We start from the raw sequence: 25,598 nt of genomic DNA, 5'->3' as shown, positions 1-25,598 counted from the left end.
CACCCGTCACCGGCACTTCCGTCTGCGCCGCTCCGCCCAACCAGCGAGCTCGCGGCGGCCCGACTCCGGAAGGATTCGGCCCAGCGGCCGGATGTGACGCCGCGGCCCTGCCGCTCGGGAGGCCACAGAGAAAGCGACGATAAGGCGGGTAGGGTGGGGCGGGAGCCCGGGTGGCGGGCAGGGGCGGGAGCGCGGATACCGAGACCCAGGCCCGCGCACGCGAAAGTGCCGCGCTGCGGGCCCGGCCGGGCGGCCGACACGTGACCGGGGCGGCGGGCGGCTGGCGGCGGCTTCCGCCTGGACCCGGCGCGCTCCCACTGAGCTGCCGCCTCCCCGCAGGCCCGGCCGGAGGTCTGGCAGCCAGCGACAGAGCCGGGCGCTCACGGCCCGAGCGTCCCCAGCAGCACCATGCCTGCGCTTCTGGAGCGTCCGAAGCTGTCCAACGCCATGGCCAGGGCGTTGCACCGACACATCATGATGGAGCGAGAGCGCAAGCGGCAGGGTGAGCCGGGCCCAAAACGGGAGGACGCACGGTTCGGGCGCACCGCGGTCCACGGTGACCCCCACCCGTGAGCAGACCAGTGCATGGCGGCCGAAGCCAGAGGGACAGCTAGCCCCGTGGTGATGGTGGTGGGAATTAAACAGCCCACGCCCGGAGCTGGGAAGGACCTTGGAGAGCACCTAATAAACCTCCCCGTTCCAGCCCCCAACAGTGATGAAGCCTGTTCCAGAGCACTGGAATAACCAGTTTTTGCTGGTCTTCAGTTCTTAATGTTCTAATATTTTAACACCCTGCTTGCCCATTCTGCCTCTTATTCCAGAGGAGGAAGAAGTGGACAAGATGATGGAACAGAAGATGAAGGAAGAGCAAGAGAGAAGGAAGAAAAAGGAGATGGAAGAAAGAATGTCACTAGAGGAGACCAAGGAACAAGTAAGCAGTTCCTCCATCTCTCCCTTCTTTCGTCTCTTGGCTCTCCTTTCATCTTCTCTCCCCCTCCCCAGATCTTGAAGTTGCAGGAGAAGCTTTTAGCTCTACAGGAAGAGAAGCATCAGCTTTTCCTGCAGCTCAAGAAAGTTTTACATGAGGAAGAAAAACGGAGGCGAAAAGAGCAGAGGTGAGATTAAAGAGCTAAAAATAAAATCGAGGCCAAAGTGTAACAGGGATCAGATAACAAAAGACCAGTGTTTAATGGCATATGGGAAGGGGAGTGTGTGGGGGTGGGGACACGACAGACTTGTCTTTGACCTGCTTTCCTTTCGCTCCAGTGACCTGACCACTCTGACATCAGCAGCATACCAGCAAGGCCTGACAGTTCACACCGGAACTCACCTCCTTAGCATGCAGGGTGAGGGTTAAGAAACTACTGGTCAGAATGGGCCCTCCTGGGAGTTGCAACATCATGAAGCACCCCTCTCCCTTTCTAGGGAGCCCTGGAGGACACAATCGCCCAGGCACCCTCATGGCAGCTGACAGAGCCAAACAGATGTTTGGACCCCAGGTGCTTACGGTAAGAGCAGGAAGATTGGGTGTCTAGGCTGAATTTTTTTTTCCTACTTCCACCCAGACCCTAGCATCTTCACCAGCCAGCACTCAAGTTTTGAGTGTGTCTACATCCTGAATAGGGGGAATGGGGGTGCAGTCACTTGAATTTCTGCTTCATGGAGTTTACAGGCAGTGAGTTCTCATCCTTCCTTCTTAGACCCGGCACTACGTCGGCTCAGCAGCTGCTTTCGCAGGGACCCCGGAACATGGGCAATTCCAAGGTAGCCCAGGTGGTGCCTATGGGACTGCTCAACCCCCACCTCACTATGGACCCACGCAGCCTGCCTACAGTCCTAGTCAGCAGCTCAGAGGTGAGGTGGGAAGAGGAATTTTCCTCAAGACCCAAAGCGAGGAGTGTTGAACAGGCTACAAGGAGGTTCTAATGGTCTCCTGCCTTCCTCAGCACCTTCCGCGTTTCCTGCAGTGCAGTACCTGTCTCAGCCACAGCCACAGCCCTACGCCGTGCACAGCCACTTTCAGCCCACCCAGACAGGTGATGGGAACACCCCGTGCTGGGGCCCAGTTCCATGCGTCCTGCCTTTCTCCTTTCCCCATTCTCTACTCACTTCACACTCCTCCTTCCCCACCTAGGGTTTCTCCAGCCTGGTGGTGCCCTGTCCTTACAAAAGCAGATGGAACATGCTAACCAGCAGACTGGCTTCTCTGACTCAGTGAGTAGAGCCTTGAAAAGTCAAGGGCTGCCTATGCTAAGGGGAGCCTCAGGCTGCCTCAGTTGCTGACACTGTTCTCTGCAGTCCTCCCTGCGTCCCATGCATCCCCAAGCTCTGCATCCCGCCCCTGGACTCCTGGCCTCACCCCAGCTCCCTGTGCAGATGCAACCAGCAGGAAAGGTAAGGGTGGTGATCAAGCCCCTCAGAATCCCTGCATTGCAGGGAAACAGCATTGGGTGGGATAGACGACCCCCACCCTGTTTTCCCTTCCCCTCCCTGGGGTGGCTCTCTGGTGTGGAGTAGACAGGAGGGTGTGCACACTGACAAAGCCCTCCTTTCATCACTGCTGCCAGTCGGGCTTTGCAACCACCAGCCAGCCTGGCCCTCGGCTCCCCTTCATCCAGCACAGCCAGAACCCACGATTCTACCACAAGTGACCATCAAATTTATCTTCAGCCTTGGCCCCAACCTCTGCCCTTGGGGAGGATCCCCTGTGTCCCAGTACCAGGCCAATAAAATCTACCTGCCACTGCCCCTGGCTGCTGTCTGTGTTGCCTCCCACTGGACTGTTTAGAGGGTGGGCAGTGGCTGGCAGGAATCACAGAGTGACAGCAGGGTTGGTTGTAATGAACTCAGCAGCAGAGTTCATTCAACCTGTACTCTTCAGATTTCCAAATAAATACCCATTTAATTAGAAAAAGCAGCTGAGTTGGGGACTTCATATTAAACTTGTAGTTTTATTCAGGTTTGATTTTAACAAATGTGTCGGGGAGAGAGCCCGCAGGAAAGGATGAAGCCCATGGGAGCAGGGCCCTCCCAGATGCCTGAGGAGGGGGCATGTCCCCTCCCCTCTCCTCCTCTTCCCTCCCCATCTTTAGATGGGGAGAGACATAGGCAGGGGAGGGGGCTGGTCCCCAGTCTGTGGGGGTGGTGCTTGGGATAGAGGGCTATGGAGGAAATAAGGGGTCAGATTAGGTAAGAATTGGGGAAGGGCACAAGGACCATTTGCCAGAATCCACAGCTTTCTGATTCCAGATTGAATTAAAAAAAAAAAAAAAAAAACTAAACCACAAGCAGCACCCACCCCGTCTCCCCCACCAGGGTTGTAGTGTGAGGGGAGAAGAGGAGGGCAGCTTCACCAAGGCCATGGTGCACTCACTCCTGGCCAAGGGAGCAGGGTGAAGGGCAGGGGCTCCCCGACAGATTGAAGGGGTAGGGGAAACCAAAATAAAACGTCAAATAAATCGTGTAGGGGGAGTCCAGCCAAGGGCCAGGCCAGAGCTGGGCCAGGCTGGTGGGGGCCTCTGCAGGCTGGAGGATCACTGCTGCCACCACAGCCACCCTGGGTAAGAGAGAGAAACCAGGTAAGACAGGGTAAACCTTCACAGGGGAAAAGGGTGAGGGGGCAGGACCATGCTAGGAGGCAGAAAATAAGCCATTAAGGCTAATCTAGCTCTTTGATGGAGATAAAGTATGTGAAAGGGGGGAGTCACACTCACCTGGGAGCCAGTTATTTTGCCATGGCCTTGATTGCAACAGCCGCCTCCTCTGTCATGGCGGACAGCACCGTGATCTGGGAAAGCACAGGGAAGGGGAGTCATGTCTGAGTGCAAAGCAGGGGAAGAAGCACAAAGAACAAAGCTGGGTACAAACTTGGGAGCACCATACCAGAATCTCTTCTCCACAGTCGTATTTCTGCTCAATCTCCTTGCCAAGGTCTCCCTCAGGCAGACGGAGGTCCTCTCGCACCTCCCCACTGTCTTGGAGGAGTGATAGGTATCCATCCTGGATGCCAATCAGCTAGGGGCAGACAGAGAAGAAAGCTGAAGATAGGCCCAAGTAGCCTGAGGATGAAGGGTGTGATGGGCAAACTAGGGTGGCAAACAGCTAACACCGAATACCCTCTCTTGCCCATCTCCCTTCTCTCAGCACAAGGTCTTTGGTCAGTATCAACTTCTACTGCCCGCCCCCACCCCTGCCAACTGCTACTACTAACCCACCTACAATCATGTCACCTACATACCTGAAAATCGTTCCTTTTGATGTTGGGGACATCCATATTATGAGTTGACGGGCAGATATCTTCGTATTTCTTCCCAGTGAAGATGTCAATACCAACCAGATGGACCTACATCACATCAAATAGAAATCCAATTATACTCTAGGATGGAGGAGATCCCTGGCTGGGTGGGGGGAAGTCACACTAGGTTGTCAGGACAAAGAAGAGTTGGAATTGAACCAATCAACTCAAAAAGGAAAACACTAAAAGGCTCACTAAAGGGCTCTAAAAAGAGCCTGAGGCCAAAAGACCACCACTGAAATTGCAGCTGACCACACAGGTGAGGTTGTAGGGCAGCCTTGGAGCAGTCAGTTACCTCAAGCTATCAAAACGTTAACAAGAGACCAAGATTCTAGGGGAGTAGGAGGAACCTAGGTAAAAGTTTACAAGACCTTTTATTGACATCAGCATAAAAGGCCGAGAACTTGGAAGGTAGGAAGAAAAGAGTTCAAAAACAGGAAGGAATAAGAGCTGAAAATAAAAAGGAGTTGGGAGAGAGCAGAATTACACATATAGGAAATAAGGAAACCAGAAAGAATGATCTAGACATTTGGAGGTAACCCATGACAAATGCCAAGTCAATAGAAAACAGAAAAAATGATTAAGGAACAAAAGCAGAGGAAATTCAAAGATGAATCAGGTTGAAGTTTTGGGTGGGGGGGAGGTGGGGAGTCTGAAGTTACAAGGAAAGCTGTAAGGAAAATGCTGACCAAGTAAGCAAGCGGGCTCCAAGAAGAGGGGGCAGGTAGAGGCACTCTGACCTTGCATCAGAGATGTGATGGGAAAGCTGGACCTGGAGAGTGGAGCAGTGATGTACAGAGGTGCAGAGATGTGCACTGGTGCCCTGCCAGGGGAGGGGTGCATTTTATGTTAGGACTGGAGAAAACATGGACAAACTAATGGAAACAAGAGGACCTACAAAGACTCAGAGAGACAAATACAAAAAGCAAAGGCCAGGAAAAAGAACAGAGCAACTGAACAGCCAGAGCATAGAGGACCACGAAGAAAAATTGGAGACACACAAAAATGGAGAAAGGAAGGGGCTCCAAGGATGTTGGGGCACAGGAGGGTAACCGAGGAGGAAGCTGAAGGCTGGTGCAATAGTTGAAAAAGGTGTCCAAGGCTGAGTACTGACCACCAGGAGCCAGATGGTAATAAGTAATACAAGAGCTAAATAAGATAGAGAGCTAGCACTGACGACAGCAGGTGGGGAAAGCAAGGTACAGAAATGAAATTCTAACCTTGGCATGGCCGTGCTTGCCGGTCTTAGAAGTTGACATCTCCACAATCTTACATGGCCGGCCTTTGAGCACCACGAAGCCATTCTTACGTAATGCTGAGCACTGCATCGGGAAGGTGGCTGAGGCCCCTGCATCTCCTGTCTCGAAGTCCAAATCATCTGCCATTTTAAGAGGCTACGATTCCAACTAGAGTCAAGAAGAGAACTAGGGTCAGTGAGGAAAGAATTAATACGGTCTCCAATCCATCCCACTCCACTCTAGAAACATTGCTTCATTTTTTCCCCCAGCACTTTATCCCTTTACCCACGTAAAATAGCTTCTAGACTAAATGCTGATTAGATCAAAAATACGAAGAACTGGTGTGTATGGCAGTGGAGATAAGCTGGATCCCCACCCCATATGAAAGCTAAAAGAGTGGCTTGAAATACCAAAAGCTCCAGGAATTTAGGATCCCAAATCTCTGATATGGGCAAAGGCCTAATTCTTGGTCGAGGGAGGACTCAGGTGTTACTTGCCACTGAAACCAACCACCCCTGTTCCCCACACATAACCAGGGCTATAATTAGGTGAGCAGCTATGAGCCAGCAAAAAGGCGGGGCTAATGTAGGGGGGGAGGGGGTGGAGACCGGAGGACTGGGAGCCCCACCCGTCTCTGTTACACCCCCCCCACTCTATCCACACAAGAGCCCGTCATTGGTACAGGAAACCACAAGGCCGCTTTGGGGGATTCCCGCCTCTCCAACATGCATTTGCAGATGCAGCCGAGAGGGAGAAAGCAAAGTTGTTTTCTAACTGATCTCCCTGCCAAACACCTCTGGTTTCCCAAAGGGAACCCAGGAACCCAGCCTCTCAAGGGCCCTCCCACTTTTCCCAGGATGCATCAGTCCTGTCGGCTTTTCAGGCCCGGCCTGTACAGTCAGTACAAAGTGGGGGAGTGGGGAGTGGTGAATGACAATAAAATGAAAGCAAAAGGCTGGTAGTAGTGAGTAGTATGAATTATACTAGGCTAGCAGAGTTAAAGACCCTAAAACCAGGCACTCTCAGGTCAGACACCACGACAGAACAGTGACAAGGTGAAGAGCACCTATCACAGCGGGTAACTCATCTGCCTGGGACTTTAAGGCGCCGTCGGCACGTCCGAGAAGAGTTGGGCTCCCGTCCAATCGCCCTCCGTTTCCCCATTTCTCTGGCCTCCCAGCACGGACGAGCGCCACTTACACCTGGCTGGCCGCCTCACTTCACAGGAGGGCTAGGGGGAAAGCTCCAAAGATCCATGAGGTGGGGGGAGCCGTAACATATGCCCACAGCGGGCTCTCCGAGGTGATCCTGATCCGGGCCTCCGGCCTCTCCCACTCCTCAAAATTCCAAGCTCCCTTAGGCGCCTGCGAAGACCAGCTCTCTCCGCGCCGTGGGTTGCCGGCTCCCGCCCACCATGTGGCCGCCCGGGGCTTCCGGTGGCCGGGACCTGGGGGGAGGGGTCCCCGCGCTGCCATGCGGCCCCCGTCCACCTTCGGCCATGCGGCCTCCGACCCCGAGGACAGCCTCCCGTAGGGGGCATTTCCGGTACTGCAGCCTGCCCCCTCCTCAAAGGCCGCGCCAGGCCGGAGCCACGCCGCCTCCCCTCCCCCCCGCCAGCCGCCAACCCCCCCCATGCCCTCTCACCGAACAGCCCCCTCCCCCACCTCACGTGGCCTCACGGCTCCCGGTTCACAACGGCGCAGGTACCCTTACCCCGGCGGGCCGATTTGGCCCCCGGCTCTCGCCCTGGCGTGGCCGCCCGGCGGCCTCTCCCGCGTGGCGGCCTCGCGGCTCGCCGTCCCCCGCCCTGCGTCGCTCCAACGTCACCCGACCAGCCCCAACCGTCACCTCGCGCGCCAACCGGGTCGCGCGCCTAAGTATCTCCGTACCTCGCGCGGCTCGCAGACGGAACCCCGTGCGGCGGAGCCGCAGCTCCCCTCTGCCCCCTCCCCGACCCTCGCGCAGTTCCATCTCTACTCCCAGGCCCAAGTCAAGGTTCCGCGCACGCGCGCGCTGCCCGCTCTCACCTCGCGCGAACGCACTGACTCGACCCCGTCCGCTCGCCGCGAGCCCAACCGCTGCCTCCGAGCCCACTGCCGCTGCCGCCGCCGCCGCCGCCGCCTCTACCGCCGCCGCCGCTGCTGCACACGGGTCTTAGTACGCAGGCGCCGACTCCCCACTGACCAACCAAGCAGCCCTGTGACAGCCGCGCAAGCGTGCTATCTATCTCCTCCGCCCTCCACCCCCGCACTGCGCAAGCGCACAGATACTCCCTGCTCTCCACCCTCCCTCCCACCTACCCATCCAATGACGCGCATACGTGAACCCGCCCCTCACAAATCCTAAGTTCGTCCCACCAGTAGGCAACGCGCAGGCGCATCCGGTTTTTTAATCCCTTCTACCTCCTCTGCCCTCCCCGTGTTAGACCACCAGCCCTACCGGACAATCGTTGCGCCTGCGCGATAAAGAGTCCTACGCTCCACACCCTCTGAAGGAAACGCCCCGTCCTCAAGGCGCATGCGTGTTGGGAATGCTGAACGCCCCTTCCACCTCAGACGTCGTCTGTACGCCAGGCGTTGAAAAGACCACGCCACTGTATCGCTGGTCTTGTCTAGAACGCATGCGTCTTAGGAAACGCCCCACCTCGACTTTAGCTGGACTTGAAAGACTCACACGTTTCAGAAAACTTGTACTGTGGGGTGGGCCCCTTGTCGCAAAACCCATCCCTCTCCCCCTACTCCCCCGTTCCAGACATGCGCGAGAGAGCTCTTTCCGCTTCACTCTTCCCCGCGCGCTAGTGTGGTCGAGTTACCACCCATCTCAGCTTCACTTCTCTAAAACTGTGCGCCTCTACTCTGCCATAGAGTTTCACCCGGAAAGATAGAGCGGCCCCGTCCCAGCCACCATCTTGTTAAAATTCTTAGACCGTATTGGTCCCTTTGGCTTCCATAGAGGCAATTCTCCTGAATCCTGGAGTAAGATTTACATGGCATTTCTCTTTTCCCTTAGCTGTCCTTTGCGGTCTCCAAACAATTGTCTACGAGCACCCTAAGAAAATGGAGAAAGAAATGGTAACCCACTCCAGTATTGTTGCCTGGAGAATTCCATGGACAGAGGAGCCTGGCAGGCTATAGTCCATGGGGTCGCAAAGAGTCGGACACGACTGAGCGACTCTCACACGCACGCACGCACACACCCTTAGAAAAGAATTCTCTATAAAGTGTGGTATATCGAATTCCACTGATGTTCCCTTTCATAAGAGGTGACCATGAAACCAGAAACTCGCAATGAATTTCTCTGGTCTTCGTTCTAGGGAAGAAAGCTGCTGCTTTTCCCGAAAATTTGTAGTCGTCTACCTCTAGTTTCTAGGTTTTCAGCACTACCTTCGTGGCTACCTTGCTTGCTTCCGTAGACTGGTGGACAATATTGTGGAACAAGACAAGCAACTAAATAGCTGGGCTTGGAATCCAAAATCCTGAATCTGGTTCTTATTTAAGATGTGACACGGTAGATGTGCACTACGAACACTGCTGCTGCTGCTGCGTCGCTTCAGTCGTGTCCGACTCTGTGCGACCCCACAAACGGCAGCCCACCAGGCTCCCCCGTCCCTGGGATTCTCCAGACAAGAACAACTGGAGTGAGTTGCCATTTCCTTCTTCAATGCATGAAAGTGAAGTCGCTCAGTCGTGTCTCTTAGCGACCCCATGGACTGCAGCCCACCAGGCTTCTCTGTCCATGCGATTTTCCAGGCAAGAGTACTGGAGTGGGGTGCCATTGCGTTCTCCACTACGAACACTAGCTTGAATTAATACATTTACGTAGCACATTGTACTATCACCCCCAAATCCTCCCACTCAATTTTCTGAAATTTCTGCCATTTCCTTTGGGGAAAAAAAACAAATTTCCTGGAGGCATTGTTTAAAAGTCCAATTCCTGCTCTTCTCAAAGATGTCCATATGACCCAAGAATTCCACTCCTAGGTATATTACCCCCAAATTAAGAACAGGTACTCAAATCATTGCAGGAAAGTACTTAGCGCTATTCAGTAGTAGTAAAAAGGTGGAAACAACGCAAATATCCGTCAACAGATGAATGAATAAACAAACTGTGGTGCATACATGTAATAGAATATTAATCACACAAAAGAATGAAGTATAAATGTATGCTATAACCACATGAATTTTGAAGATGTTAACAAGTAAAAGAAGCCAAACAAAAGCATCACATATGATTCCACTGATGTGAGATATGCAGAATAGGTAAATTCAAAGAAACAAAAAGCAGACTGGTGGTCAGTAACTGCTTAATGGTCATGGGGTTTTAGAATGATGAAGTGCTTTGGAATTAGATAGAGGTGGTGGTTGTACAACCCGTGAATTTGAATGCAGTGAACACCACTGAGCTGTTTATTTAAAAATGTGAATTCACCTCAGTTTTAAAACTCTTGTACACAGATGTTCATAATAGCCAAAAAGTAGAAACTACTCAAAGTCCATTAACTGATGAAGGAATGAATAAAATATGGTATGTCCATACAATGAAATATTATTCAACAATAAAAAAGAATGAAGGACTTCCATGGTAATACAATGGATAAGAATCCACTTGCGAATGCATGGGACACAGGTTTGTTCTTGGTCCAGGAAGATTCCACATACTGAGGAGCAAATAAAGCCTGTACACCTCAACTACTGAGCCTGCCTGCTGCAACTACTGAAGTCCACTTGCCTAGAGCCTGTGCTCCACAGGAAGCAGCCAATGCAAAGAGAAGCTCACAGGCCACCATGAAGAGTAGCCCCTGCTCACCACAACTAGAGAAAGCCTGTGTGCAACAACGAAGACCCAGAGTAATCAAAAATAAAATAATTTTTTTTTTAAAGAGAGGGAAAAAGAAAAGGAATGATGTACTGGGTACACACTACACCATGGCATAACTATGAAACATATGCTAAATAAAAGTCACAAAAGACCACATACAGTAATGTATTATTCTGTTTACATGAAATGTCCAGAATAGGCAAATCCATAGAGACAAAATTTGATAGACTGTGGTTGCCTGGTGCCTAGGGGGAAATGAAGACATGGAGAGAGATTACTAATGACTATAAGGAAAGGAGCAGAGGGTGTCTTTTGGTGTGATGAAAACGTTCTAAAATTGAAGTGATGCTTGCCCTCCAGATATTGAAAAAAATTGAATTGTACATTTTAAATAATTAAATTGTATGGTATGTGAATTACATCTTGATAAAGCTGTTACTTTAAAAATGTATTGTTCAGGGGCTTCCCTGGTGGCTTAGTGGTTAAGAACATGCCTGCCAATATAGGAGACATGGGTTTGATCCCTGGTCCAGGAAGATCCCACATGCTGTGGGACAGCTAAGCCGGGGCACCACAACTACTGAGCCAGTGTGCTGCAATTACTGAAGCCTCCCCGCTCTAGAGCCTGTGCTCCACCATAAGGGAGGACACTGCAATAAGCCCACACACCACAGCAAAAAATAGTCCCCGCTCACTGCAACTAGAGAAAGCCCCAGGAGCAATGAAGACCCAACACCACCAAAAATAAATACTTGAAATAAATATACAAAATTATTTTTAAAAAATAAAAATGTACTGTTGGGAATTCCCTGGCTATTCAGGTTTGATCCCTGGTCAGGAAACTAAGATTCCCACAAGCTGCACAGGGTGGCCAAAAAAAATGTAATATCATCTTTGTTCTTAATTGGTTTACTTCTCTGAGACGTTGGTGAAGAGTCCTAGATGACCTAAGTCACAAGCTCCATGATTTTAAAGGGGGCTGAGTGATGACAGCTCTCAAGAATTCCCATTCAAAATAGAAGGGGCACAAATAATTTTTATGGAAGGCTAAGACATACACACTCAGAGAAAGAGAAGGGCAGAATATTGCACAGTATTGTAGAGTGATGAGACAATCTGTATCTGGGAGACCACACTGGCATTGCATCTATGGAATTACCACAGCCCAGGGTACAGTCCTCTGCTTTGTAAGCCCCAGAATTTTATTTTGCCAATCAAGTCACTTCTTTAGGGAGCACTTTCCTGACCTACCAGACTAAGCCAACTTCCTGTGTTATATATTCACAGAGCAAACATTATAGCATTTACCCCAGATTGTTGGTTCCCACAAATCCATTTATTTGTGTGATTACTTTATTAATGCCTGGTCTTCTCCATTAGAATATAACATATATAAGGACAGGGGTCTGGCTGATTTTGTTTACCATTGTGCCCCCAGCTCCTAGAACTGTGCCTGGCAAATATTTGGTACATTGTAAATTTAACATTGAGTGAAGGTATACCTGACTGAAACCAAGTGGACTCACAAAAAATTGACAAAGAAACGGCATATCAACTTCTTTCTAAATGAATTGAATTGGTCAAGGACAACAGAACATCTGTGTTGGCTGATCCATCTGTTCATCCTCTCTGTAAGAAAATATAAGTGGAAAGAAAAAACCTAGTCAAGGAATCTTGAAATCAAAGTAAAGGAATTAACTGCATTTACTTCATGACAGCTCGAAGACCATAGTGCTTTTGTCTTCAGTGTAGAAGAGGCCTACCTGTCTCACCTTTGGAAAGAATCCTGGAACAGTAATAATCTAGGATTGAAACTGCCCTGAAAATTATTAGACAATCTTTCTGGCCTTTTTTTTTTTTTCCTGATTTGCACACTGAGTATTGTCTTCAGTCCACACAGAAGACAAGAACTGATTTTGAGAACTGATTCAAAATACAGTTGGTCAGATTCTATCTTGTCTTAATGACATTCACATTCCTTTCCCACTGTCTTATGATTACACCCACTAACCGAGTTTAGAATTCAAATATTCTTGAAAAACTCTCCAGTTACCCTTATATAGACTTTTTTTTTTTTTTTTGCCTCACTACATGGCTTGTGGAATTTTAGTTCCCTACCAGGGATTGAACCCAGGGTCCTCGGCAGTGAGAGGGCAGAGTCCTAACCACTTGACTGCAAAGGAATTCCCTCTATAGACTTTCATTGGCTTTGGAGGATGTCTTGGCAATTAATTGCATTCATTATTCCCTCATTCCTTTCTCAGAGGGTAACAGTTTAGAGAGTACCCACATTTTGCTGAGAAAGAAGTTTGTCAAATGAGTCTAAATCTGTTGTGGTAGACATTTTTGGTAGGCTTTTTTAAAGTTCTATTTCGAAATAATTTTAGGTTTACGAAGAGCTGCAAGTATAGTACAAAGAGTATTTTAAAGAATGTCAATGAAGAGTTGTAAATGGGAACCAGTGGTGTGGTGAAGATTGATTATATAGGCATGTGTCTTTAGTCACCAAGTCGTGGCCAATTCTTTTGCAACACCATGGACTGTAGCCCACCGGGCTCCTCCGTCCCTGGAATTTTCCCAGCAAGAATACTGGAGTGGGTTGCTGTTTCCTTCTCCAGGGGATCTTCCTGATCCAAGGATTGAATCCATGTCTCCCGCACTGGCAGGTGGATTCTTTACCACTGGGCCAGCAGGGAAACTGTTATATAGGTATATGAGAACCAACTGTGCACATCTCCTACTAACTCTTGAGTTCAATAAAATCTTATTAGTAACTTAAAGTTGGCACCACAGAAGTATTTATACCATGGAAGTTGGCAGATATTGCAAATCAGGGTCCCTTTACCCTGAGCTGGCTGTTAAACATTTAGCAGCACACCACACATAAGGAAAATATAGGGAAGGCAGCTCTGACGTATTCAAATAGTGTTAGATCAAGATAGTCCAGCAACGGTGTAAGAGGTGGGTTGAAAGGGTGAGAGACTGGAGGTAATAAGGCCCTTGGAAAGTTGTCATGTAGTTCAGATCACAAGCAATGAGAGTTTGGATTAGGAATTCCTGGGGTAAGAAGTGTTTAAATAATTGGACTTTGAAAAATGGGTGGAATTTGGGGGAAAGGTAGAAATAAAGGAAAAGTGCATTCCAAACAATGGGAACAGTGAGAGCAAGAGTGTGGAGGAAGACATGCAGGGTGAAGAGAGAGAGTTGTGTCAGTGGTTGGGCATGGAGGGCAGAGATGGTAAATGAAAGGTAGACGGGGAAGGGAAACCTGGACAAGATCATGGAGTCTTGCATCTGTACAAAAGAGCACACTCTTTTTTGGTATGTATTGGAGAGACAGTGCCAGTCACTGATGCCGCTGTGCTCTAGGAAACTCGTCTCAGCCATGGGTGACAGAAGATCAAGATGAAAAGGCAGTACACACAGAATTTTTAGGGCAATGAAACTACTTTGTATGATACTACTGTGGTAGATACAATCATAAATTCACCCAAACTCACAGAATTTATGACACCAAGAGTGAACCTAGTGGAAATTATGGACTTGGTGATAATGATGTATCAATGTAGGTTCTTCAATCACGACAAGTGTGCCTCTCTAATGGGAGATATTGATAATGTGGGAGGCGATGCATGTGTATATGTGAAATCTCTATACGTGCCTCTCAGTTTTGATGTGAACCTTATAACTGCTCTGAAAAATTAAAGTTACTATGTTTGAGGGGAAACAATGGAGCTGGACTGGAAGCAAGGGACCAGTGAAGGGCCTCTGGCAGTAGCCCAAGCGGACAAGAATAAAGGTCTGGATCAAGGCATTGGTGGTGAGGCTGAGAGGAAAAGATGAGCACCAGAGACCTTTTGGAGATCTAATAGATGGAATTTGGTGGATAGTTGAATGAGGAAGATGAGGTCAAAAGGTTGGTCAAAGAGGTCTTCAATCTGTGTATTTGGAGGACATAATGCATTAATCAAGTCATTCCTAAGGATAAATGTAGTAAAACAGGAATGGGGAAATCCACTAAAGGTTCTTGGATTCTAAGATTCTTGGGGAGAATTCTTGCTCAGAGCCAGATGGTGCACGCTCATTAGTCTCACAGCAAAGCTAGGCTTAGAAAGGTGGGTAGGACTGGGGTTGATGACAAACCTTTTTTTTTTCAATATTTATTTATCTATTTGGCTGCCCTGGGTCTCAGTTGTGACATATGAGATCTTTGGTCTTTAATTGTGGCACATGGGAGCTATTTCCCTGTCCAGGGATCAAACCCAGGCCCCCTGTAGTGGGAATTCGAAGTCTTAGCCACTGGAGCACCATGCAAGTCCCAAAATCAGCTATGCCTTGTAACACATTTCCTTTACCTGGAAGGAAAAGGTCTCCAGTTGTATCAAGAGGAATGGTTTTACATGGTTAAAAAGACTGTTAAGTTTCCTTTATTATAAAAATACAAATCTATTGCGGAAAAAATTTTGGAAACTATAGAAAAGAATAAGAAAAAAACTAACCCCAAACCCAACACCAGAGGCAACTGCTATGAATCATGTATTCCATCATCCTTTGTTTTATGCCCTTTAAAAAATACATCTCAGGTCCTAGTGAACAGATTCTGTGTTGCATGTGAAGATAAATTGTCGGCTGATGGAAGGAATTTCCAGATGCAAAGAAAAGCCAGGCCAGAACTGGCGGGGGAGTGGTGGGGGTTTTCTGTGGTACAAATGTTTCACAGTGAGAATTTATCCTTATCAGAGGACCTTGGCAGGGACTATTGTCCCTTCTACCTTCAAGGGTTGCATGAAAGTCATACACACCAAATGAAGCTTTGGATGTGTGCTAAGTCACTTCAGTTGTGTCCAACTCTGTGTGACCCCATGGACTGTAGCCTGCCAGGCTCCTCTGTCCATGGGGTTCTCCAGGCAAGAATATTGGAGTAGGTTGCCATTTCCTTTTCCAGGGAATCTTCCCAACCCAGGATCCAACTGCATCTCTTATGTCTTCTACATTGGCAGGTGGATTCTTTACCACTAGTACCATCTGGAATGACAAATGAAGCTTGAGGATGAGCAAATGGGTAATGCTACTGTGAGGGTGTGTGGTGGGGGGTCCTTGGACCCACTTTTGTAGCACTCAGCTGCTGGGATCAGAGCAGAAACCTTGACTGCATTTGCTCACTCATCCATTCATTCAGTTAACATTTACTGAGTCCATTAATGAGCTTCCCTGGTGGCTCAGATGGTAAAGTGTCTGCCCACAATGCGGGAGACCCGGGTTTGATCCCTGGGTTGGGAAGATCTCCTGGAGAAGGAAATGGCAACCCACTCCAGTATTCTTGCCTGGAGAATCCCACGGACGGAGGAGCATGGTAGGCTACAGTCCATGGGGTCGCAAAGAGTCAGACATGACTGAACGACTTCACGAGTCCATTAAGTGCCAGATACTCCTGATACAAGGGTAGTGAGTTTAGCAGTGTGGTCCCTGCCCCATAGTTTGGAGGAGGAGATTAACAGATACATAACCTTGGCTCAGTTCAGTATCAGTGACTGATGGGTTTATGAGTGGCAGTTGGTATGAGATAAGAAGAGCACTCTGAGAAGATGCCTAAGGGATATTTTGTGATTTTTGACCTTGCTTCTTTGGAAGCTAAGAGGGTGGAGATGGAGAAGAATGAAACTGGAGTGGTTCTGGGCCTGAAAGAAAAGCCCAGAAATTCTCCCCACCCTTCTTTCCCAGAGGTCTTGCAGAACCCAGGTGCTAGGGAGAGAAGTCCGAAAGTTTCTTAAAAACTGGACCAAGGGAGTAGGGAATCAGGCTGGAGATGGAATAGGGACCCAGCTCATAGAGGAAGGAAACTCAGTGAGATGATCACAAATGATTCTAGAGCATTAGCTGTGATCATTCATTTGCTCAGTCATTCACTCTCCAGGTGGAAACTGAGGCCCACTTTGTGGCCAGGGTGAAGCAGTAGCCAGGCAGCTGCAGAGCAGAGCAGTGCTGCCGATGGCAGGGCACATGGGGGCTGAGAGAGTACCAAGATGGGAACAAACCTAGTCTGGAAGCCTGGCAGTTCTTTTGGTGGGGAGACACTGGAGCTAAGGAGAAAGACTGGAGAAAGATTGATCTTCAACAGGGTGAGGGAGGGCCTGGGAGCTCAGGAGAGGGAAAAAAGCAAAATTGACTGCGTGTGAGCCCTTCTTGAAGGATTTAGACCCAAGAAAATAATACCTCAAGGTTGGGGGGCGGGAGGAAGAGGGGTGGAATGAATCGGGAGATTGGGATTGACGTAAATACACTACTACGTATTTTATCTTCTTGGGCTCCGAAGTCACTGCAGATGGTGACCGCAGGCATGAAATTAAAAGACGCTTGCTCCCTGGAAAGAAAGTTAGAAACCTAGACAGCATATTAAAAAGCAGAAACACCACTTTGCCAACAAAGGTCAGTACAGTCAAAGCGATGGTTTTTCCAGTAGTCACATACGGTTGTGAGAGTTGGACCATAAAGAAGGCTGAGCACCAAAGAATTGATGCTAGAGAAGACTCTTGAGTTCCTTGGGCAGCAAGAAGATCAAACTAGTCAATCCTAAAGGAAATCAACCCTGAATATTCATTGGAAGGACTGATGCTGAAGCTGAAGCTCTAGTACTTTGGCCAACTGAAACAAAGAGCTAACTCACTGGAAAAGACCCTGATGCTGGGAAAGAATGAGGGCAGGAGGAAAAAGGGGCGACAGACATGAATTTGAGGAAACTCCAGGAGATACTGTAGGACAGGGAAGCCTGGTGTGCTGCAGTACATGGGGTTTCAAAGAGTCGGACACAACTTAACAACTGAACAACAACGAGAACCTACTATATAGCACAGGGAACGTTACTCAGTGCTCTGTGGTGACCTGAATGGGAAGGAAATCCAAAAGAGATGGGATATATGTGTATGTATAGCTGATTCACTTTGCTCGACAAGCAGAAACTAACATGACATTGTAAAGCAACTATACTCCAATAAAAATTAATTTAGGAACTTGCCTGGTAGTCCAGTGGTTAAGAATTTACCTTCCAATGCAGGGGACATAGGCTCTATCCCTGATCGGGAAGCTAAGATCCCACATATCTTGCAGCCAAAAAACCCAAACACATAAAACAGAAACAGTATTGTAACAAATTCAACAAACACTTTAAAAGTGGTCCACATTAAAAAAAAAAAAAGATTAGGAGACCAAGGACTTCCAGGTGGTCTAATGGTTAATACTCCATGTTTCCACTGCTGGGGGGTGTGGGTTCAATCCCTGGTTGGAGAACTAAGATCCCAGACCAAAAAGAAAAAAAAAGATTAAGAGACCACCTGAGAGAGGATTAAAGCAATCCAGGCGTGCACACACACCCATATCTTACCCTTGAACCACTGCCATAAAAACTCTTCATTAATTCCTCCTGGGGTCTGGATACACAATTTTGAGAGGCATGAGTCTAGTGTGCCTCTCTTTGCCTGGCAAAGCAATAAAGCAATTCTTTTCTATTTCACCCAAAACTCTTGTCTGTCTCTGAGACTCGATTTGGCGCTGGTACATAGAAGTTGTTTTCAGCACCACTTTGGTCCAGTCACTTAGCTTCTCTGAGACCAGCTCCTCACCTGTGAGTTTAGGGAGCTCAACACTTACTTCATAGGGAGCTCAGCCTGACCTGTGCCTGTAATTCCTATCCATGTGCAGGGCTCCAAATGCCTGACTTCAGCCCCAACTTTCTCCTGAGCCGCAGACCCATCCCTCTAAATGCCTGCTTGAGCTCTCTTCTTGGAAGTTTCAAAGAAGCTCCAAACCAAACTCCTGACTATGTTCCTCTTCCAGGGTTTTTCATGGAAATAAATAGCATCATCATCCACCGACATTCAAGCTAAAAACCTAGATTCCTGGATTCCTTTTCTCTCACTCCCGCGTCCAGTCCACCACCAAACCCTGCAGACACTATTTTCAAAACATACTTCAAACTGGTCACTTCTCTCCATCCTCATTCATCCACGCCATATCACCTCTGCCTCCCTCCAATTTTTTTTCCCCCAAAGCAACCAGCCAAGTGGTATTTTTTAAACATAAATCAAGTAAGGGAGGTTGTATGTGCCTGGGGACAGAGGGTATATGAGAAATCTCTGTGTTGTCTCTTTAATTTTGCTGTAAACCTAACATTGTTTATATATATAGGCTTCCCTGATGTCCCAGTAGTAAAAGAATTCCCTTATGATGCAGGAGATGTGGGTTAGATCCCTGGGTCAGGAAGATCCCCCGGAGAAGGAAATGGCAACCATTCCAGTATTCTTGCCTTGAAAATCCCATGGGCAGAGGAGCCTGGCGGGCTATAGTTCAAGGGGTCGAATAGAGTCAGACATAACTGAGCTACTGAGCACACAAATATATGTATATATAATTACATATTTATTTATTTTTGGTCACACTGCTAAGCATGTGGAATTTTTAGTTCTGCATCCCCTGCATGGGAAGTCCCTAAAACTGCTTTGAAAGAAACCATTTATTGGGGATTTCCCTGGTGGTCTTCAGTAGTTAGGACTCCATGCTTTAACTGCTGAGGGTATGGGTTCAATCCTGGTCAGGTAACTAAGATCCCACAAGCCAGGAGGAGCAGCCTCCCCAAAAAATGCTTATTAAAAAAATAAAACAGACCATATCACTCACTTCCCCTTTTAAAACCCTTCAAAGACTTCCTATCATTCTTAGGATAAAATCCAGATTCCAAAGCTTTGGCTGGTCTGGCCCTGCTTATGTCATTCTTCTTGTTCGTATTTTCTTCCAGTCTTTTCTGCCTCAGGGCCTTTGCACTAATTTTTTTCATGTGCCTGGAGCTCTCTTCCCTAATCCCAACATTTGGTTGCCTTCTTCTCATCCTTCAGGTCACAGCATAAACTTCGACACACCTCCTAGCAGTGTCTTCCTGAGAGCCTAATTCTAGATTATTCCCCTAAATCCTCCTCTCCTCCATCACATCAGTCTGTGCATTTCCTTCATGGCTTTTATTATATCTGTTATTATCATGTATCTCTGTTGACATTACCTCCTTTACTAGACTGTAAGTTGTGTGAGGGCAGGGAGGATCTTGTTGTTCAGTCGCTCAGTCATATCCAACTCTTTTTGACCCCATGGACTACAGCCTGCCAGGTTTCCCTGTCCTTCACTGTCTCCCAGGGTTTGCTCAAACTCATGTTCATCAAGTTGGTGATGCCATCCAACCATCTCATCCTCTGTCGTTCCCTTCTCCTCCTGCCCTCATTCTTTCCCAGCATCAGGGTCTTTTCCAATGAGTCAGCTCTTTGCATCAGGTGGCGAAAGTACTGGAGCTTTAGCTGCAGCATCAGTCTTTCCAATTCACCACTATTTCCTCAGCACTTTTTTTTTGCCACACCTCAAGGCACGTGAATCCTAGTTACCTGACCAGGGGTCGAGTATGAATATGCATATTTTATTGCAAACCACTGGAACTATTTTTGGTTATTTATTGGCCAATCTGTGCAGCTTGTGGGATCTTAGTTCCCCCACCAGGGATTGAACCCAGGCCCTCAGCAGTGAAAACATGGAGTCGGAACCACTGGACCACCAGAACTATTTTTAGTCCCACCTGAACTATTTATAGAAGATGCACAGGGTTGCTAAGGAGCACTGTTATGATCCCACCCTTGTCTTCCCCATCCCATGGTCAGAGGAAGGTACTCAGTAAATGTCAGTGAAGTTAATTCAAACAGGGAATCCCTGGAACTTTGAGAATAGGTTTAGTATTGTGGAAGCTGAGGAAGAGGGTGGTCTGGGTAGGAGGCATCTGTGTTTGGGTTGTCTGTTGGTTTCCTAGGGTTTCTATAACAAAGTGTCACAGACTTGGTGCTGAAAACAACAGAAACATATTCTCAAAGTTCCATAGGACAGAAGTCTGAAGTCAAGATGCTGGCCAGGCCACGCTCTCTTCCAAGTCTTGAAAAGAGGATCCTTCCTGGCCTCTTTCAGCTTCTAGTAGCTCCAGGGGCTCCTTGACTTGCAGCTGCTGCATTTCCGCTTCTGCTCCATCATCACACGGCAATGTCCCTATACATCTGTCTTTACATGGTGCTTTCCTCTTAGAAGGACACCAGTCATATTGGATTAGGGCGCAGCCCAAGACCCCATCTTAATTTGGGTTCATCTGCAAAGACCTTATTTATAAATAAGGTCACATTCACAGGTACGAGAGGTTGGGGCTCCTACCTATTTTCTAGGGGAACACAGTTCTACCCATAACAGGTCATCGCTGAAGCAGTGTGAGCGGACAAGCTCTCCAAAGGTTATAGAGCCAGGACAGAAGAACTGGGGACTCTGGCCTTTAGGAAGGGGCAAATAAAAGACTGAGGAGCCCACGAAGAAGCCTGAGAAGGGGATGGTCTCCAGTCACATCTGTCACACAGACAGAGGTGAAAAAACAAAGGCAAAAAAGTACCCCTTGAACTAAGTAACTGGGCAGATGTCAGTATCTTTCCTCATGTAAACCCGCCCCTCCAAGGGAGGAAGCAGTGCCTGGGTAATACAAACAGTCTTTTAAGAAATTTAGTTTGAAGGCTGGAATATATAGAATGGATAAACAACAAAGTCCTACTGTAAAAGCACATATTCAATATTCTGTGATAAACCATAATGGTAAAGAATATGAAAAATAATGTGTATATATGTATAACTGAGTCATTTTGCTGGGCAGTAGTAATTAACACAACATTGTAATTCAACTGTGTTGTTGCTGTTGATTAGTTGCTTCAGTCATGTCCAACGCTTTGCAACCCTATGGACCGTAGTCCACCAGGTTCCTCTGTCCATGGGATTTTCCAGGCAAGGATACTGGAGTGGGTTGCCATTTCCTTCTCCAAGGGATCTTTTCAACCCAGGGATGGAACCCTTGTCTCTTGCTTGGCAGGTGGATTCTTTACCACTGAGCTACCTGTAAAGCCCTAATTCAACTATAGTTCAATTAAAAAAAATAAATCAAAAAAATTTGTTTTGAAGGAAAAGTCTGACATATGGAAAGGACTAGAGGGAAAGTGGGGCCAAGGGATTGTTAGGGAAGATGTGAAAATGGAGTCCCAGCACAGTTTGAAGGAGGTTGACGGCTTAGAAGCTGGGCTCTAGAGGTGGGCTACTCTGCACTGGATTCTCAGCTTGGCTTGTTCCACAACTGTGTGATTTTAGGCTGACTGCTTAACTTCACCACACCTCTGTTTCCTTATCTGGAAAATGGGCATAATTATACTAGTATCCACTTTCCAGGGCTGTTGTAAGGAGTAAGTGAATGAGGACATTGAACATGCTTAACATAGCATGTGACACATACTAAATGCTCAATAGATATTAACTCTTACTGCAATTAGGTTTAAAAAAAAAAGCAAGACAAGGAGGAGGTTTCAAGAAGGAGGCAGGAAGTAATATCAGATATAGTAGCTAGGACAGGAGGTAGAGAGAGGGTAGAGAAAAGGTCAAGGATTTGGCAAGGTGCTAGCAAAACCTGGAAAAGGAGAGGGCAGAGCTAACACTAGCTAAAGAGCAAAAGGGGGAAGAGAGAAGGAGCTGTAGGTATGAAACACTTGGTAGCGTCTGAGAAATAAGAAACCAAGTAAGTGTTAGAAGAGAGAAGCAGCAGCAGACCTTGTTTTGCGCTGCATGGAGAAAGTCAGAGGGGAAAGTTGCTGAGTGTTTGGTTCTAGGAGCCAGACAGAGGCAACGGTATCTTGTAAATCATTCAAATATTTCAATTTGGTACCATAAATCTTCACCTTTGCTGTGCTGAGCCTGGGCATCCAGGGGAAACTGTTCTACAAAGAATGAATGGCTACCAAGGAATGATTGTGGATAAACCAGTATGGGAGTGGGGAAAGAGGAACCTGGATGAGGACTTAGGTTTCAGAAGCCTGAGGTGCAATTGGCTAGAGGATGCCTGGCTCAGAGTCTGCTAAGAAGGTGGGAAAGACTCAGGGCTGGAGACACAGGGTTTAAGAACCATCAGTAGCAGAGTCATCAAAATCAGGGGAAAGGATAAAATGTCCTATAGAAGGTAGGGAGCAGAAGACAGGCCAGGAAAGATTGAGGCTGGTGGAGAACAAGGCACAGGAGGACAGGTATGAAGGCATGGGGGGAAGGTTAGGCTGTGGAAGCTTTGGCAGGAACGCTTCTGTGGTTGGAGTTGAAAGAGAACCCCAAACCAGGTCCCGAATGTCTCAGGAAGAGGTTGTGGACCATTGCCAAGCCATTTCAGTGGAGTGCTGGGGACAGAAACCAGGTTTGGGTTGGTGGGGTATGAAAGAAGGATGGGGAAGTAGAAACAGTAAAGACTTGTTTCTCAGGAAGTTTGCTGTTAAGTTGATGGAGAGATGCAGAACAAGAGTTGAGCAGGCAGGGGTTTTTATTTATTTATTAATAGTGAACAAGATTGGCCAGATTGCAGGTGGGCAGAAAATGACAGAAAGAGAGGGATAGAAAGAGGAGGAAACCTGGAGCCCTTGTTCACTACAGCAGTTAAAAATAATGAAATAACAGAAAAACTACATGCACAAACCCTTCAACTGAACAGGAATCAGATCAGATCAGATCAGTCGCTCAGTCGTGTCCGACTCTTTGCGACCCCATGAATCGCAGCACGCCAGGCCTCCCTGTCCATCACCAACTCCCGGAGTTCACTGAGACTCACGTCCATCGAGTCAGTGACGCCATCCAGCCATCTCATCCTCTGGCGTCCCCTTCTCCTCCTGCCCCCAATCCCTCCCAGCATCAGAGTCTTTTCCAATGAGTCAACTCTTCACATGAGGTGGCCAAAGTACTGGAGTTTCAGCCTTAACATCATTCCTTCCAAAGAAATCCTAGGGCTGATCTCCTTCAGAATGGACTGGTTGGATCTCCTTGCAGTCCAAGGGACTCTCAAGAGTCTTCTCCAACACCACAGTTCAAAAGCATCAATTCTTCAGCACTCAGCCTTCTTCACAGTCCAACTCTCACATCCATACATGACCACAGGAAAAACCATAGCCTTGACTAGACGGACCTTTGTTGGCAAAGTAATGTCTCTGCTTTTGAATATGCTATCTAGGTTGGTCATAACTTTCCTTCCAAGGAGTAAGCGTCTTTTAATTTTATGGCTGCAGTCACCATCTGCAGTGATTTTGGAGCCCAGAAAAATAAAGTCTGACACTGTTTCCACTGTTTCCCCATCTATTTGCCATGAAGTGGTGGGACCGGATGCCATGATCTTCGTTTTCTGAATGTTGAGCTTTAAGCCAACTTTTTCACTCTCCACTTTCACTTTCATCAAGAGGCTTTTGAGTTCCTCTTCACTTTCTGCCATAAGGGTGGTGCCATCTGCATATCTGAGGTTATTGAGATTTCTCCCGGCAATCTTGATTCCAGCTTGTGCTTCTTCCAGTCCAGCGTTTCTCATGATGTACTCTGCATATAAGTTAAATAAACAGGGTGACAATATACAGCCTTGACGAACTCCTTTTCCTATTTGGAACCAGTCTGTTGTTCCATGAACAGGGATAGTAATTTGCAAATCTCTGTGGCACCTGCTACTTCTTATCCAAGGGGAAGGAGAGTTTATAACTGCTGCATGTCTACGTATTGTTTCATGCCTCGTCTGCCAAAAGTCTTTTTCCTGTAGCACCATCCCACCCTTGGTCTCCTGACGTTTTCAATTTTACTACCAACAGGGCTCACCCTTCCTGTGAGCTTCCTCTCTCTCACCACCTAACCTTAGTTAACCAGTCACACCTGAGCTCCCTCTGTACCTTCCCCACGTTTCTGTGGATTTTCTTTTGTTGCCTGGGTCACACTGTGAGTTACCTTGCTTGCCTCCCCTAGGCTTGCTCTTCTGCTTCTCCTGTTTCTGGAGCTCGGGGAGTGCATTCTAAGTTGCTTCAGTCTTTGAGACTGAAGTGGACTGTAGTCCACCAGGCTCCTCTGTCCATGGAATTCTCTAGGCAAGAATACTGGAATGGGTTGACATTCCCTTCTTCAGGAGATCTTCCCAACTCAGGTATTGAACCCTCGTCTCTTGCTTCTCTTGCATTGGCAGGCAGGTTCTTTACCACTACCTCCACCAGGGAAGCCAGGGAGGACACAGGTAAGTCGGTCCTTAATAATCTAAAAGAGGGTGGTCATTTCTGTATCCTTTACATCCTGGACTTGATTTAGTTGTTTTCGCATCTTGTCTGTTTTTCGGGACCCGACGCCCTGGCAAATAGCATCTTCAACTACGAGAGGTCTGGAGCGGTGGGGCGGGCTAGGTAGCAGTTGGAAGGACAGAGAGGAAGCCAGGGCACGCTGCCTACCGAAGCGACAGGCAGAGGGCGCGCCGGTACCGGGATTAGCAGCGGCCGCAGCTGGAAAGCGGACGCCTGCCTGGCGGGGGCGGGGTGGGGTGGTATTCCGGGACTGAGGAAGCACACGTGGGGCCGGGCAGCGCATGGCTGCACGTGTGGTGCCCCAGGGCTTGCTGTCCCGGCTAAAAATACGCGTCCTGCTGGGGTCGGGAGACTGCCCTCGGCGGGAGAGACCTCTGGAGCCGCATCTTTCTGGGTGGGAGATTGTGGCTCCGAGGCCTGACACCAGGGCTCCCAAGAAACCCGGGGCAAACCTCGCACCGGGCCTTTTCTCATCTGTGGAATGAAAGTGAAAGTCTCTCAGTTGTGTCCGACTCTTTGTGACCCCCATGAACTATACAGTCCAAGGAATTCTCCAGGCTAGAATACCGGAGTGGGGAGCCTTTCCCTTCAGGGGATCTTCCCGACCTAGGAATCGAAAAGGAGTCTCCTGCATTGCAGGCGGATTCTTTACCAACTGAGCTATGAGGGAAGCCCCACCTGTGGAATGGGGACTATTTATCTGCTCAAGAAATATTGAGCGCCTATGTTGTGCCAGACTCTGTTCCAGGCGTCAAACATAACTACACAGTTCTTGCCAAGGAGTTCACTGGTCTAGAGTTTCGGAGGGGGCAGGAATAATGTAAATAAGCAATTTCTATTTCCAAAAATGTCATGAGAAAAGTAAAGGATGAAGTGATAGTGAGGAGTGATATATAAGATGGTACTTGAAGAAGTCACCTATAGAGACATCTATGTCACTTCGGCTTGAGTCTGAAGAGTCTGGCTAGTTGGATAAAAGAAAGAAGGTAAAGGGAGCTGCCAAGGAAAGGGCAGGGAGATGGAGAGCGAGGCCCAGCCGGAGACCAAAGCACCCAGTACTGCGGATCTTGAAAC

General features: G+C 48.2%; 2 protein-coding genes across 3 annotated transcripts; one reads left to right on the top strand and one right to left on the bottom strand.

The window, feature by feature from the left end:
- Positions 1–2: 2 nt before the first annotated feature.
- On the top strand, positions 3–2,746 carry GPS2 (G protein pathway suppressor 2). Of its 2 annotated transcripts, none has more exons than XM_070389384.1 (11): positions 3–148; positions 340–502; positions 822–931; positions 1,003–1,115; positions 1,267–1,346; positions 1,426–1,508; positions 1,701–1,854; positions 1,947–2,036; positions 2,135–2,214; positions 2,299–2,394; positions 2,568–2,746. In XM_070389384.1, the coding sequence occupies exons 2-11, from the start codon at positions 409–411 to the stop codon at positions 2,649–2,651; spliced, it is 984 nt and encodes a 327-aa protein (XP_070245485.1). In that variant the 5' UTR covers positions 3–148; positions 340–408; the 3' UTR covers positions 2,652–2,746. The 2 variants fall into 2 exon arrangements, with proteins under 2 accessions (XP_070245485.1, XP_070245486.1); XM_070389385.1 differs by having other exon boundaries at positions 30–144.
- A 185-nt stretch (positions 2,747–2,931) lies between these two features.
- EIF5A (eukaryotic translation initiation factor 5A) lies at positions 2,932–7,743 on the bottom strand. Its single transcript, XM_070389386.1, has 6 exons — positions 7,560–7,743; positions 5,515–5,700; positions 4,238–4,342; positions 3,883–4,014; positions 3,714–3,787; positions 2,932–3,556 (listed from the first exon to the last, which is right to left on the bottom strand). Exons 2-5 carry the CDS (start codon positions 5,677–5,679, stop codon positions 3,725–3,727), a joined length of 465 nt encoding a protein of 154 aa, XP_070245487.1. The 5' UTR covers positions 5,680–5,700; positions 7,560–7,743; the 3' UTR covers positions 2,932–3,556; positions 3,714–3,724.
- Positions 7,744–25,598: the final 17,855 nt, after the last annotated feature.

Source organism: Bos mutus, chromosome 19, assembly GCF_027580195.1.
Source record: "Bos mutus isolate GX-2022 chromosome 19, NWIPB_WYAK_1.1, whole genome shotgun sequence".
Taxonomy (NCBI): Eukaryota; Metazoa; Chordata; class Mammalia; order Artiodactyla; family Bovidae; genus Bos; species Bos mutus.
The sequence above is the reverse complement of the archived record's forward strand: the minus strand, read 5'-3'. Positions and strand labels throughout refer to the sequence as shown.